The sequence below is a fragment of the Conger conger genome, chromosome 3 (genome assembly GCF_963514075.1).
Source record: "Conger conger chromosome 3, fConCon1.1, whole genome shotgun sequence".
NCBI lineage: Eukaryota > Metazoa > Chordata > Actinopteri > Anguilliformes > Congridae > Conger > Conger conger.
The window spans coordinates 82845686-82861094 of record NC_083762.1 but is presented as its reverse complement, the minus strand read 5'-3'; the positions used below and the strand labels follow the sequence as shown (position 1 = coordinate 82861094).

The 15409-nt window shown below is 46.0% G+C and overlaps 1 protein-coding gene across 1 annotated transcript in view; it reads right to left on the bottom strand.

The window, feature by feature from the left end:
• Window positions 1-355: 355 nt before the first annotated feature.
• Window positions 356-15409, bottom strand: part of LOC133123698 (uncharacterized) — a 67622-nt gene continuing 52568 nt past the window's right edge. The window contains exons 7-10 of the mRNA XM_061234176.1: window positions 5521-5766; window positions 5071-5169; window positions 1894-2037; window positions 356-1398 (exon numbers count right to left, since the gene is read on the bottom strand). Of these exons, the coding sequence (XP_061090160.1) occupies window positions 356-1398; window positions 1894-2037; window positions 5071-5169; window positions 5521-5766 (1532 nt within the window). The remainder of the gene's footprint in view (window positions 1399-1893; window positions 2038-5070; window positions 5170-5520; window positions 5767-15409) is intronic.

Below are 15409 nucleotides of genomic sequence, written 5' to 3'. Positions count from 1 at the left end.
ATGGTCCTGAATCTGTCCTAAAGCCTGGTCCTGACTCTGTCCTAAAGCCTGGTCCACACTCTGTCCTAAAGTCTGGTTCTGACTCTGTTCTAAAACCTGCTCCTGACACTGTCCTGAAGTCTCTTCCTGACTCTGTCCTGAAGTCTGGCCCTGACTCTGTCCTGACGTCTGGTCCTGACTCTGTTGTGAAGTCTGGTCCAGGCTCTGGTCCTGACTCTGTCCTAAAGCCTGGTTCTGACTCTGTCCTGAAGTCTGGTCCTGACTCTGTGCAAAAGCCTGGTCCTGACTCTGTCCTAAAGTCTGGTCCTGACTCTGTCCTAAAGTCTGGCCATGACTCTGTCCTAAAGTCAGAGTCCTAACTCTGTCCGAAAGTCTGGTCTTGACTCTGTTGTGAAGTCTGGTCCTGACTCTGGTCCTGACTCTGTCCTAAAGTCTGGTCCTGACTCTGTGCAAAAGCGTGGTCCTGACTCTGTGCAAAAGCGTGGTCCTGACTCTGTCCTAAAGTCTGGTCCTGACTCTGTCCTAAAGTCTGGTCCTGACTCTGTCCTAAAGTCTGGTCCTGACTCTGTGCAAAAGCGTGGTCCTGACTCTGTGCAAAAGCGTGGTCCTGACTCTGTCCTGAAGTCTGGTCCTGACTCTGTCCTAAAGGCTGGCCCTGACTCTGTCCTAAAGTCTGGTCCTGACTCTGTCCTGAAGTCTGGTCCTGACTCTGTCCTAAAGCCTGGTCCTGACTCTGTCCTAAAGTCTGGTCCTGACTCTGTCGTGAAGTCTGGCCCTGACTCTGTCCTAAAGCCTGGTCCGGACTCTGTCTTAAAGTCAGGTCCTGACTCTGTCCTGAAGCCTGGTTCTTACTTTGTCCTAAAGCCTGGTCCTGACTCTGTCGTGAAGTCTGGCCCTGACTCTGTCCTGAAGTCTGGCCCTGACTCTGTCCTGAAGTCGGGCCCTGACTCTGTCCTAAAGCCTGGTCCTGACTCTGTCCTAAAGTCTGGTCCTGACTCTGTTGTGAAGTCTGGCCCTGACTCCATCCTAAAGTCTGGTCCTGACTCTGTCCTGATGTCTGCTCCTGACTCTGTCCTAAAGCCTGGTCCTGACTCTGTCGTGAAGTCTGGCCCTGACTCTGTCCTGAAGTCTGGTCCTGACTCTGTTCTAAAGCCTGGCCCTGACTCTGTCCTGAAGTCTGGTCCAGACTCTGCCCTAAATCCTGGCCCTGACTCTGTCCTAAAGCCTGGCCCTGACTCTGTCCTAAAACCTGGCCCTGAGTCTGTCCCCAAGTCTGGTTTGGATGAAAAGAATATGAAGGGGTTTTGGGAAGATCTTGGGGAGCAGGGATTTTGGGGGTGAGCTGATCTTCCTCAGCCTTCCTTATTACGAGTGCCTTCTGTCTGCGATGGCCCTTCTCTGATTGGTTGGGTAAGAAAGAGGTTAAGAGGGGCATCACCCCACCCTGCCCACCCCTACCGCCACTCCTGGATCCTGCTGTCTGATTGGCTCCAGCCTCAACAATAGATCCTGTTTCCTCTTCCTGCTCCTGCATTGGAGCTGGGCTGGATTGGACGGTGTGGGTAGTGTCCTCTTCACTTCCTGTTTTGGGTGGAGCAGCAGATGGGGTGTGGGTGGTGTCCTCTTCACGTCCTGTTTTGGGTGGAGCAGCAGATGGGGTGTGGGTGGTGTCCTCTTCATGTCCTGTTGTGGGTGGAGCAGCAGATTGAGACACAGGAGTGCTGAACGGGACAGTACCAGAGGAGGGGATTTTAGGTGAGTTCCCTCCCTCAGTCTTCACTCCTCTCTCTGCAGAATATTCCCCCAGATTTAGTGATTCTGTGGAGAAATAAAATATGAAATATGATGTAAAGCAGGTGATGGGCAGGTTACCTGCTGCTTCTCTGTACTCACCTGTCTGACTCTCCTCCTGTGAAAGTGCAGCTCTCCCATCAGCCCCTCTGTGCTGCTCAGCCAGAGCTGCCTTCTGATGCTCATCATGGGCCTGAGCTGGCCTCATCATGTCTCCATGTGGCTTCACTCTGTCCTCAACTCCTCCTGTAGAAACACAGGACATATCTGCATGTGGTGAGCACTGTACACACACAGGGAGGCTCACAGGTGAGTATCTGATCCTGCTTCATATCAAGGCCAGGAACCAATCACCCTTTCTCCTTACTGCTGCCACACTGTAATGTGTTTTATTTGTGTTTTATGTGTCTTAATCATCACAGTTTGATCAATTCAAAGTGTTTTGTTGACAAATTTAAGCATACTATCCATTTAAAGCAGGTTCATGTGAATGGGGATGGGCAACATAGCCAGTCACCTGTTGGATATACATGTAGCCCCATGTTCCTTCATCTTGTTCTTATTCACTTGTTCTGAGAGCAAGGCCAGATCACTCCTGCCCTGTGGGCTCTTTGCAAACACGTATCTCTCCCTGCTGCCCTCCTTTCCTGCCCCTTCCCCCCATCAGGGGAGGGAGAGAGGGAGGGAGAAAAGGAGGTGAAGACAAGGGAGTGGAGAAAATGTGGATTTGCCAAATGGAATGTCCTGCTCCGTCAAACGTCAGTGTGAAGCCACATTAGGGCCCAGTTCAATGGAGGGTGTTGAAGTTTGATCAAAATGCTCTTATTGAAACTATGAATGTTTAGAATGACATTGAGTGCAAGAACTACATCTAATCAGGTGTTTAAAAGGCCATGACGCAAGTCACCAAATGTTCCGGTTTCTGATGAAGAGTAATGAAGTAGTGTGTGTTGTGGCAGCCCGATCAGGGATCGGTACACCACGGGAGTGGAGCGACCCAGGCGCCGACGCCCAGTACTCGGGAGAATAATTAACCCTGTGTATTTCCCAAGTTCGTATTTAAAAGGTCAGCACCTTGGAGAGAGGCGGCGAGGAGAGTCAAATACAGGAGCACAGAGCGGGGCTGAGTACTGAGGGAGACGGGCAGGAGCACAGAGCGGGGCTGAGTACTGAGGGAGACGGGCAGGAGCACAGAGCAGGGCTGAGTACTGAGGGAGACGGGCAGGAGCACAGAGCGGGGCTGAGTACTGAGGGAGACGGGCAGGAGCACAGAGCGGGGCTGAGTACTGAGGGAGACGGGCAGGAGCACAGAGCGGGGCTGAGTACTGAGGGAGACGGGCAGGAGCACAGAGCGGGGCTGAGTACTGAGGGAGACGGGCAGGAGCACAGAGCAGGGCTGAGTACTGAGGGAGACGGGCAGGAGCACAGAGCGGGGCTGAGTACTGAGGGAGACGGACACGGAGTCAGTACGTGGGAGAAACCGCTGTTAGAAAGACGGATGACAAGGCGGAGAAGCGGGACTTCCGAGGCCAGGAAAGGCGAGGATTGGACGGTCCCGCCAATAATAATACTGGTGTTCCGAATTTTTTGCAAGCATTTTTTGGTTTGGGACTGTTGAAATGTGCCCTGAAGGCACTTAGAAATTTTTTTTAAATAAAAATAATTTTTTGATTTAACTATTTTTGCTCTCTTCCTCTCTCACCCAGTGGGGCACCACAGTGTCTTCACAGGGAAATGTGTCCAGGCGCTCATCATTTCCCGCCTGGATTACTGCACCTCCCTCCTAGCCGGTCTCCCAGCGTGTGCCATCAAGCCCCTCCAGCTGGTCCAGAATGCTGCAGCCCGCCTGATCACTAGTCAGCCCAGGTCGACTCATGTCACTCTACTCCTCATTGGCCTCCACTGGCTTCCTATTGCCGCACACATCCAATTCAAGGCCCTAGTGTTGGCATTTCAGGCTGCTAAGGGGACCGCCCCACCTTACATACAATCCCTGATCACTCCCTACTCCCCAGCTAGACCACTCCGGTCTGCCAGCTCTGGTCGCCTTATGGTTCCCTCACTACAAGCACCAGGCGGTCGAGCTGCACGTTCACGCCTGTTTTCCGTTCTGGTTCCTCAGTGGTGGAATGACTTGCCTACCACTGTCAGGACGGCAGAATCCCTCCCCCGCAGACTCAAAACACACCTTTTCGAACTCTACCTTACTCCTCCCTCCTGATTCCCTCCCCCCCCCCCTCCCCAACATCACTGCTGCCAAAACAACTTCACCCACCTAAAAGGGACGAGGAGGAACAGCGACAGAAATATTTCCTCAACAAGGGAAAAGCAGACAAATAAAATGTGTCTAATTATTAACCTGGGAGATCAGGGCTAACAGTTAGCACTAGTTGGCGTGACTCCATGAATTGTACATATACATACATATTATGTTGCCCCTAAAATGAAAGATAACCTAGTTATGGGTGATCATAATGTTGAAATCTAATCTAAAAAACTAAAATAAAACTAGATTCAAAAATGGAATACATTTTAACCCAAGTTGGGTATTAATGTCAACACCATCTCCAGAAAATATTATCTTGGATATATGATTAATGGAATCACAGTACTTCTGTTTCATTTTGAGACCAGGTGTGTTCAACACATCATTAATTTGCCTTACCTCCTGTAGTTTCCTCATGGTTTTCAGTGTCTGTTGGTGATAGCAGTTGTTCTTCTGTTTCAAAAGAAATGTTGCACATTTATTTTTACCTGGAGTATGCCTAACTCAAGTTTAAGAAAAGGAAAATATGAGATTTAGAGACATTTTCTCAAGGAGTCCTGTAAAGGCTAAAACTAGTATTCAATAAGATATTTATTTTTGGAGCACCTCCAGTTACAGTTGTGTTTTAAATGCAGTCATAAAGTAACAGTAGCAGTGACATCATCACCTGCAGCTCTAAGTCCAGAGTGAGTAACACTGTTCTACAGCTTACCTTCCTTTCCAGCTTCAACATCTTTCCCTTTCAGTCCTGTCTTTTCTACAATATGAGAACAAGAAATATTGATTACTCATCTTTCACAGCAGTATAATCATAGTCATCACCAATTTTTACATATATTTAGGGTAATGTATGTGCTTTGAAAGTCCCACAGTATTAGAGTGCTTGTGCTGTTTTTATGATGACAACCTGCAATCCTACTGAATCCAGTCCTGAGTAACTGCTTCAGAAACAGTGGGATCTGCACATTAATGCACTTAATATAATTGAATGTGTTATTTGGAAAGACACTTACTTTTGTAGCACTTCTGATAGTAAATTAATCCCACAATGATGATGATGATGGTGAGGAGGAGGAGGACAATGACTAAGGGAATGATGACAGAGGAACGTTCTAAACACATAAAGAAAAACAGAACATGTTAGAAAAAGATATGAGACAAAGCTCAACCATTTTCATCCATTTAAACATGGGATTCACAGGACCCACAGGATTCCCATCATTTTTCTCCCACAAAACTGGACAGTAGAGGTGTGTAACCACAGGGGAACTGCAGCACATGAACACCTTTTAAACTTTGTTTCAACTGCAGCGTGTTCAGCTGGAGTTACAACCTCAGGTTTAAACCCCTGGACCACAGAACTGCATTACTGGAGCAGCTGTCCAAACCTGTGAAGTGAGGATTAGCTGTTGCAGCAGGACAGCAGGCCTGTGATCAGGCCCTACATGGCTGTGTGGCCTTACCTGGTGCAGGGAAGCAGCTCTTTACAGGAAGCTCTGTTCTGCTCTCACTCACAGGGTTGTTGAGCACACAGGTGTAGACTGAGTCAGATGTCTCTGCTGCCTCTATCTTCAGCTGGGGCCCTGGCTGGGGCTCTATGGCAGGCCCCTCCCACCTGTACTGAGTGGCAGGTCTGTCGTCCCCAGAGCACAGCAGGGTTACGGAGGTCCTGTTCACCTGGCAGGCGACTGTAGGTTTATCTACAGCATCTACATGGGACACAAAAGATTCTTACGTCTCGGCTTCATGAGCACTGTCTTTATGGGCCCAATGATGAGCTGTTTTTTACTGAAATTCTTCAGATGAGAACACTGTAAAACTAGGGCTATTCCTGTAGTATTGCTTTTCCATATTTACACCCAAAACTGTGAGGTTACAGACCACCTTATGAAGCACTTTGAAAGATATGATGCTTCTACCTGCTTGGACAATATATGCCCCACCAAAACGACTTAAAATGTAGCGTACACATTTTCACATTTACATTACATTACACATTTTCTCAGAACATATGACTAAGATCTTTGTGATGAAAGCCCCTAATGAACTCGGTTGGGTCCTTCTGTAGAAGCAAACTCACCAAACACTGTCACCCTCTGATGATGGGATGTCAGTTCTCCTTTTACCAGCAGCTCACCCTCATACTCCCCACTGTCAGACTCTCTGAGATGTGTGAGGGTCAGGGCTCCTGTTGTGACATCCAGGATTGTCCGTCCTTTAAACTTTCCATAGTCACGCACCCCCTTCCGGTTAAATTCAACCACCTTATTACCATTCCACTTCCACAAAATGTCCTCCATGGGACCCTGAACATTTGGCTGTAGTGTGAAGTTCCCATTAGACTGGACAATGAGTTCAGATGTGAAATCACCTGCAGAACAGAAAAGTGAGGGAAAGGCATTGATGATTATTAATATATTTTTTGATATATTTTTAGATGTACTTCCACCTGTTTAATACCCTTTCATTTTTTCACTTATTAATCATTAAAAAAAATAAAAAAATAAAATACAAAGTCTGTAACCATTTTGCTCCAGAAAATACTAGCGTACATTACATGCAAATCATGACAAAAGAGAAACAAAATGTCTTCTCTCTGCAGAATGTGTTCATGAGTGAATCTGAAGTCAGCTGGTATACAGGTACAGTGAGTGGAATGAGAAGCTGAAACGTGGTGGCTTATTTGTCGTCAGTTAGGTTCCTTGCCTGACACAAGTCCAGGACACTTGGCACATAAAACTTTTTACAAACCCATTCATCACACTCGCCATTTTATGGTGAAGTATTTTACTCAAGGAAACTGGTGGGGTTTTTTATCGTAAATTGAAATTAGCTAACATTATTACATTACATTATTGGCAGACGCTCTTATCCAGAAAGACGTACAGTTGATTAGACTAAGCAGGAGACAATCCTCCCTTGGAGCAATGTAGGGTTAAGGGCCTTGCTCAAGGGCCCAACGGCTGTGTGGATTTCATTGTGGCTACACCAGGATTATAACCACCGACCTTGCGTGTCCCAGTCATTTACCTTAACCACTATGCTAGAGGCCGCCCCAACAACTCAAAACAGTCTCAGCATTGTCCAAATTCAGCTGAAAGGTGTTACACCCAGAGGATCGCTCTTTCTCAGAGGACATACAGTATTTGAGGTAGGTAAAACGGGCTGGGTCGGCTACTTCCTGCCTTCATTTATGAAATGTAACACTTTAGGTAAAATGTCAATGTATGTTTCTTGACTTAGTTTGTTGAATGTTTTTTATTTATTCATTGTCTGATCACGATCTTTCCAAAGAGAATGTAAATATCCTGTGAAGGTAAACCACCAGTAAATAGGCTACACGTTTTTGTAGATTAATTCAGGATATTATCAAGATGGGTAACCATGTAACCCGCGAAAAAGCTGTGACCACACAATGGATTAACAAATTCTTACGAAATTCGAAGTACATGCAGATAACAAATAACACCGTGATTCCGTGGCGTTTGCCTGCCATTGCTCACCTTCGAGACAGACTTTTATACGCTATGAAGGTGAAGTGAATGTGAAAGTGAAAGCATGTTTGCAGGTCGTAAATCCCTTTTTTGGGTTATCAGCGACTGATCCGATTCCAACCAGAGGAGGCTACTATTGTGGATTTTTTCATACGTTTTACAAATAAACCCGAATGGTGGGAAACGCCATTTTGACATAATAACAGTAAAGTAAGTAAATAAAATGTTGTGGTAAAAGAGAATAGGATGGAGGGATTGTTTTCGGGGGATGAATAGGATGGAGATGGGTATTATATTACATTACATTACATTACATTATTGGCATTTGGCAGACGCTCTTATCCAGAGCGACGTACAACAAAGTGCATACCCATAACCAGGGATAAGTTCGCTGAAAGACCCTAGAGGTAAGTACAATTTCAACTGCTACCTGTACAACAAAGATAAGGACAAGGGCCATTTTTTTTTTTTTTTTTTTTTTTGAATAAACAAACAAACAGAGCAAAAGTCACCAAAGTTAACTATCCAAACACTGCTTACCTAGCCAACTAAAATACCGATACACAAAGCAAGTCACAGAGACAACAATTAAGGTTCACAGGGAGGTAGGGAGGGATGGGGAGAGGTGCTGCTTGAAGAGGTGTGTCTTCAGCTTGCGCTTGAAGGTGGGGAGAGATTCTATAGTTCTGACCTCAACGGGGAGTTCGTTCCACCACCGTGGAGCCAGAACAGACAGTAGTCGTGAGCGTGAGGTGGAGGTTCTGAGAGGGGGAGGTGCCAAGCGGCCTGTGGAGGCTGAACGAAGAGGTCTGGCAGGGGTGTAGGGTCTGATGATTTTTTGCAGATAAGCTGGGGAAGACCCTTTAACTGCTTGGAAGGCTAGCACCAATGTTTTGAATTTGATGCGAGCCATGACAGGCAGCCAGTGGAGGGAAGTAAGCAGGGGGGTGATGTGTGAGTATTTGGGAAGGTTGAAGACCAGACGAGCTGCTGCATTCTGGATGAGTTGGAGGGGTCTGATGGCGGACGCTGGGAGGCCAGCCAAGAGGGAATTGCAGTAGTCCAGGCGGGACAGAACCATCGCTTGGACCAGGAGCTGGGTCGAGTAGGGGGTGAGAAAGGGGCGGATTCTCCGTATGTTGTATAGGAAGAACCTGCAAGACCGGGTCACCGCCGCAATGTTCTCGGAAAGGGACAGTCTGCTGTCCATCACCACGCCGAGGTTCCTTGCACTGGGTGACGGCGTGAGTGTGGTATCCCCGAGGGAAATGGAGAGATCCAGATGGGGAGAGGTATTAGCAGGGATGAATATCATTTCAGTTTTACCTGGGTTGAGCTTTAGATGGTGGTTGTCCATCCAGCTCTGGATGTCCCTCAGGCAAGCAGAGATACGGGCTGAAACCTGCGTATCAGACGGCGGGAACGAGACGAAGAGTTGGGTATCGTCCGCATAGCAGTGGTAGGATAGCCCATGTGCAGTGATCACAGGGCCAAGGGAGCGAGTGTAGAGAGAAAAAAGAAGTGGGCCAAGGACTGAGCCCTGGGGAACTCCTGTGGCGAGGGGCCGAGGTGTCGATACCGAACCAGCCCAGGCAACCTGGAAGGAGCGACCAGAGAGGTAGGACTCAATCCAGTCCAGGGCTGTGCCACAGATGCCCGTTGCTGACAGGGCAGACAGGAGGATGGAGTGATCCACAGTGTCGAAGGCAGCAGAGAGATCTAGAAGAAGGAGGACAGAGGAGAGGGAGGCTGCTCGTGCGGCATGGAGTGACTCACTGACGGAGAGGAGCGCAGTCTCTGTCGAGTGGCCCGATCTGAAGCCAGACTGATGGGGGTCTAGCAGGTTGTTGTTAGAAAAGAAGGAAGAAAGTTGAGTAGAAGCGGCTCGTTCTATAGTTTTAGAAAGGAAAGGAAGAAGAGATACCGGGCGGTAGTTCTGGATGATGGAGGGATTTAGGGTAGGCTTTTTTAGCAGCGGAGTGATGTGGGCCCTCTTGGAGGATGCCGGAAAACAGCCGGAAGACAGGGAGGAGTTGACAAGGGAGGTGACAAATGGGAGAATGTCAGGTGTGATAGTTTGGAGAAGAGAAGAGGGGATAGGGTCAAGGGCACAGGTTGTAGGGCGGTGGCAGAGCAGGAGTTGAGAACCATCAGAGTCTGTAAGGGGGGAGAAAGTGGAAAAGGAAGGGATGGGCCTAGAGGGGGGGAAGGGCACAGTGAGGGGGGCGGTGGTTGTAAAGGATCTGCGGATGACTGCGACCTTCTCATCGAAGAAATCAGCAAAGTTATATCCGTATGGAGTGAAACATTTCGGAATTTCAGCCCAAACTATTTTAGAAAAGCAAAATGCGTTGGTCTACGTTGCAATTTCACTATATTACCACTAGATGGAAGTGTTGAGAAACTTAAGGGTATTCTCTCGACCAGTGGTTTCAGACTCTGTGCCGTGTGGCGAGGTCGAGTGTGGCTTGACATTTTGAAGGACTGAAAGCGTTTTTATATGGCCCTATTAAAAGTAATGTTATTTATATACACTGGCATTGTTTCATAGCAATGAAAAACGGCCATAATCACTTATTCATAACCTCTACTTCGCATTCTGAGGCATATTTATTCAGTTCGGTTGCGGAAAGAAATGTAGTTCTGGGGGAGAATGGGTGTGTTCGCTGTACATCAACGACGCAATTGCATTGAAGCCAAGAAATGTCGTAACGACTCTAACATTCAGCGTCTTTTTACATTGATTCTAGTTTTATACAGTGGACAGGTTGCATATAGGCTACAGTCCCCTCCAAAAGTATTGGAACAGCAATGTCAATTTCTATGTTTTTGATATACACTGAAGAAAATTGAGTTTGAGGTCAAAAGATGTACATGAGATGACAGATCCGAATTTCAGATTTTATTTCCTGGTATTTTTATCTAGATTTGTTAAACAACTTAGAACATGTCACCTTTTGAATCAGACCACCCAATATTTAGGTGAGGAAAAGTATTGGAACATGTGACTGACAGGTGTTTCTTGTTGCCCAGATGTGTCCTGATTGGTTAAAGAATAAATAGTTTGGAATGCCTACACATGGCTATAGCCTTGGATTTTGCCTTTGATGACTGCATTTGTGTTAGGAAAGCTAAACCAACATGAAGACCAGAGAGCTGTCTTTGGGAGAAAAGCAAGCCATTTTGAAGCTTAGAAAAGAGGGGAAATCAGTCAGAGCTATTGCACAAGTATTGGGGATAATTTGTACAACAAAAAAGAAAGAGACCACTAGTGTACTGAGCAACAGACATTAATCAGGAAACAACAGCAGTTGATGATGGAAACATTGTGAGAGCTGTGAAGAAAAAACCCAAAACATCAGTCAGTGACCTCACAAACAATTTCCACAGGCCAGTCAGTGACATCACAAACAATCTCCACAGGCCAGTCAGTGACATCACAAACAATCTCCACAGGCCAGTCAGTGACATCACAAACAATCTCCACAGGGCAGTCAGTGACATCACAAACAATCTCCACATGGCAGGGGTGAAGGCATCTCAATCAGTTTGAAGAAGACTTAGAGAGCAGCAATATAGAGGCAATACCACAAGATGCAAACCACTCATCAGTAGAAATACAGAGATGAAAACAAACTTTTTATGGATTGATGATGAGCTTATCTGTGAAGCACGGTGGAGGAAGTGTCATGGCTTGGGCTCGCATGGCTGCTTCTGTACTGGGCTCACTCAATTTTACTGATGATGTAACTCAGATGGTAGAGGTGGATGACTTCACCAGTCTACAAAAACATTTTGTCCTCTCTTGACCGCTAGGAGTCCGAAATTACCCATTGTGCCTTTAAGTGTCTCTGAATATGTGTTCTCATTGAGTAGCCTACACCAGAATATAATACCGTCTAAACAATTAATTCACAGATAAAAGTTCCACGGAAATGTCAGAAACTCGGTGAATGACACAAACCCGCGACGCTCGCAGCCTGCAGCACGGTCCGCGGCCACAGGCTCTTGGAATCACAGGATCATAATAACCGCTCTCACTGTGGGCGCGGTGCAGTGGAACAGAGAGGCGAGTTAAACCAGTTCAATTTGTACTTGCGGAAAGGAATGTAGTTCTGGGTGAGAATGGGTGTGTTCGCTGTACGTCAACGACGCAATAGCATTGAAGCCAAGAAATACCATAACGACGCTAACATTCAGCGTCTTTTTACATTGATTCTAGTTTTATACAGTGGACAGGTTGCACCTTGGCTACAGTCCCCTCCAACAGTATAGGAACAGCAATGCCAACTCCTTTTTTATATATATTGTTTCGTCCCCGTGTTTTGGGATGTATAATGCTGTTGCTTCTTGGCTGTTTTGGGCTGGGTACTGCTGTGTTTTTGTGTTTCCCTATACAGGTGGAGGGGAGCATGCATTCCGTTGCTGAGAGACACACTTGGACGAAGAGGATGCAGCATCTCGTCATGTTGGAGACCGGAACAGATACAGCCGTTGCTAAGAATGCCGGCGGTCGTCACGGAGCAACACATGCCAAGAAGAATGCAACTAAATCAAGAGCGAGACTACATCAATTCACATGCAGCTGGAAGCTACGCCGCTTTGACCTCCGCTACCAACAAGTTGTCTGTGACTTTAAGAAGATCTTTAAGAGATCTTAACTTTGGAGAAGTTTCACCCCGTTGTAGAACAACTTAGACGGTGATACTTCCGAATCACGGACCTTTAATTAACAAGGATATTATTAGTATGGGACTCTATTTAGCTTTGTAATTATTAAACATTCTCTTACTTCTTTATAACTCTGCGTACTGGTTACTTCTTTCTGAAGGGTTTGTGGTAGTGAAAGTTATGCCGTAATCAACTCTCTTTGTTATTGAAACATCGGTGAGTACCGGTTCGTAACAATATATACACTGAAGACAATTGAGTTTGAGGTCAAAATATGTACATGAGATGATAGATCTGAAGACCAAAGAGCTGTCTTTGGGGGAAAAGCAAGCCATCTTGAAGCTTAGAAAAGAGGGGAAATCAGTCAGAGCTATTGCACAAGCATTGGGGATAGCTTGTACAACAACTTGGGATGTCCTGAAATACTGCTGGTGTACTGAGCAACAGACATTAAGCAGGAAACAACAGCAGTTGATGACAGAAACATTGTGAGAGCTGTGAAGAAAAACCCCAAAACATCAGTCAGTGACATCACAAACAATCTCCACAGGCCAGTCAGTGACATCACAAACAATCTCCACAGGCCAGTCAGTGACATCACAAACAATCTCCACAGGCCAGTCAGTGACATCACAAACAATCTCCACAGGCCAGTCAGTGACATCACAAACAATCTTCACAGGGCAGAGGTGAAGGTATCTCAATAAACCTTTCTAAGAAGACTTAGAGAGCAGCAATATAGACAGAGAGATGAGTACAGAGTACAGAGATGAGCCACAAAATTCTGGAACAAAGTTTGATGGATTTATAATGAGCTTATCTGTGAAGCACGGTGGAGGAAGTGTCATGGTTAGAGCTTGCATGGCTGTTTCTGGAGTGGGCTCACTAATCTTTACTGATGATGTAACTCCTGATGGTAGCAGCAGGATGAATTCAGAAGTCTGCAAAAACATTCTGTCTTGCAAAACAGTCTGCATTGCAAAAACAAAGGAATTGGCCTTGTTTTTCTTGTGTCTTTTTTTTACAATTACCATTGCTTTTACAACCAGATGAATGCACACAGTCTCAGCATTGCCCATAGAAGTGCAAGGTGTTACACCCACACCCACAAGCTCTTATCTGCTACAGTTCAAAGGTCACTCCTTTCTCAGTGGATATGCAGCATTTGAACAGGGAGTACTGACTGAGACGCACAGATGGTGTACCTCCTAGCTTTGTAAATGTTACACTTTGGGTGAAAGTGAGTCTTATTAGATGAAATTAGATCTTTCGTGGGAAATTGAAAGCACAGCAACTCAACAGAGTATCATGACACAAAAAGGATAAGGATAGCACTTAAACGCATTACTGAAAACATTTATTTCCAAAGTGGTCCTCGATGGAAACAAACAAATTGATGGAAACAAACACATTACAAGATGAGCCTGTTAGCGCCCAACTGCAACCCCACTCCCATGGTTAAAGTTGCTATTCAAAGTGAACCATCAGCACGCCTCTTACCAGAGACCGTTCTCTACTAAGAGTCTTAGATTACACCAACATGGATAGGTGAAATATATTAAGTGTCTCTGAAAATATGTCCACTCGTTGAGTAGTCCACACCAGAGTATAATAGCATCTAAAAAAATGATAGAATGTTCCACGGCAATGTAAAAACACTTGGTGAATTGCACAAAATACTGAGGCTCATTCAACCCAATCCACAACATCTGTGATCACAGACTCGTCCTCGGGCAGAAATCACACAGGATTTTATCAATTAATCTGGCATATTCACAAGATGGTTAAAGAGGTAATCTCTAAAAAAGTTTCTGACTTCTTAACCACACAACACATAATTATAACTAGCAACCAGTTCTTACCCAATTTGAAGTTCATGAAGATAAAAAATAACACCGTGATTCTGCAGCGTCTGCCTGCCATTGCTCACCTTCATACTGGACTTTGGATGATTAAACACAGTGACGGTGAACTACCTGTGAAAGTGAAAGCTGGGTAAATGGTAAATGGTTGGCATTTAGATAGCGCCTTTATCCAAAGCGCTGTACAATTGATGCTTGACATTCACCCATTCATACACGCACTCACACACTGACGGCGATTGGCTGCCATGCAAGGCCCCGACCGGCTCGTCAGGAGCATTTGGGGGTTAGGTGTCTTGCTCAGGGACACTTCGACACCGCCCCGGCGGGGGATCGAACCACCAACCCTCCGACTGCCAGACGACTGCTCTTACTGCCTGAGCCAATGAGATGACTGCTCTTACTGCCTGAGCCAATGAGACGACTGCTCTTACTGCCTGAGCCAATGAGACGACTGCTCTTACTGCCTGAGCCAATGAGATGACTGCTCTTACTGCCTGAGCCAATGAGACGACTGCTCTTACTGCCTGAGCCAATGAGACGACTGCTCTTACTGCCTGAGCCAATGAGACGACTGCTCTTACTGCCTGAGCCATGTCGCCCCTCAGGCAGTCGGTGGGGTGACTATCATGGATTTCTAATGTTTGACAGAGATACAGCGATGGTGAGTGTGTGTGTGTGTGCTGTGTGTGTGTGTGTGTGTGTGTGCCAATAGTAGAGTATGGTATAGAGTAGCCTGTAATATAGTGTAGAGTATGGTATAGAGTTGCCCATAGTAGAGTATAGAGTAATCTATAGTATAGTCGAGTATAGTAGCCTATAGTATAGTGTAGAGTATGGTATAGAGTTTCCTATAGTATAGTACAGAGTATAGAGTAATCTATAGTATAGTCGAGTATAGTAGCCTATAGTATAGTGTAGGGTATGGTACAGAGTTGCCCATAGTATAGTATAGAGTATAGAGTAGAGTATATTGTAGTGATTGGTTGTGTCCCTGGATTGCCGGAGGGTTCTTTACCCGTCTTTGGCAAGCTAACCTTCCACACTCTTCCTTTAACTTATCTATCTCTCCCACACACTCGTTTCCTTTCCACCTGTTTGTCATCTGTTCCCACGTTTCTCCTTTTGCCCTTCTTTTCATTGTGATTTTATTTAATCATTCATTTCATGATTTTCCATTTTGTGGGAGAATGTCTTAAAAGGAGTGCTTCTAGGCCTAACCCCCCCCCCCCCCCACACATACACACACACACACACTCACACTCACACTCACACTCACAATCACACTCACACACACTCACATACATACATACAGACACACACAC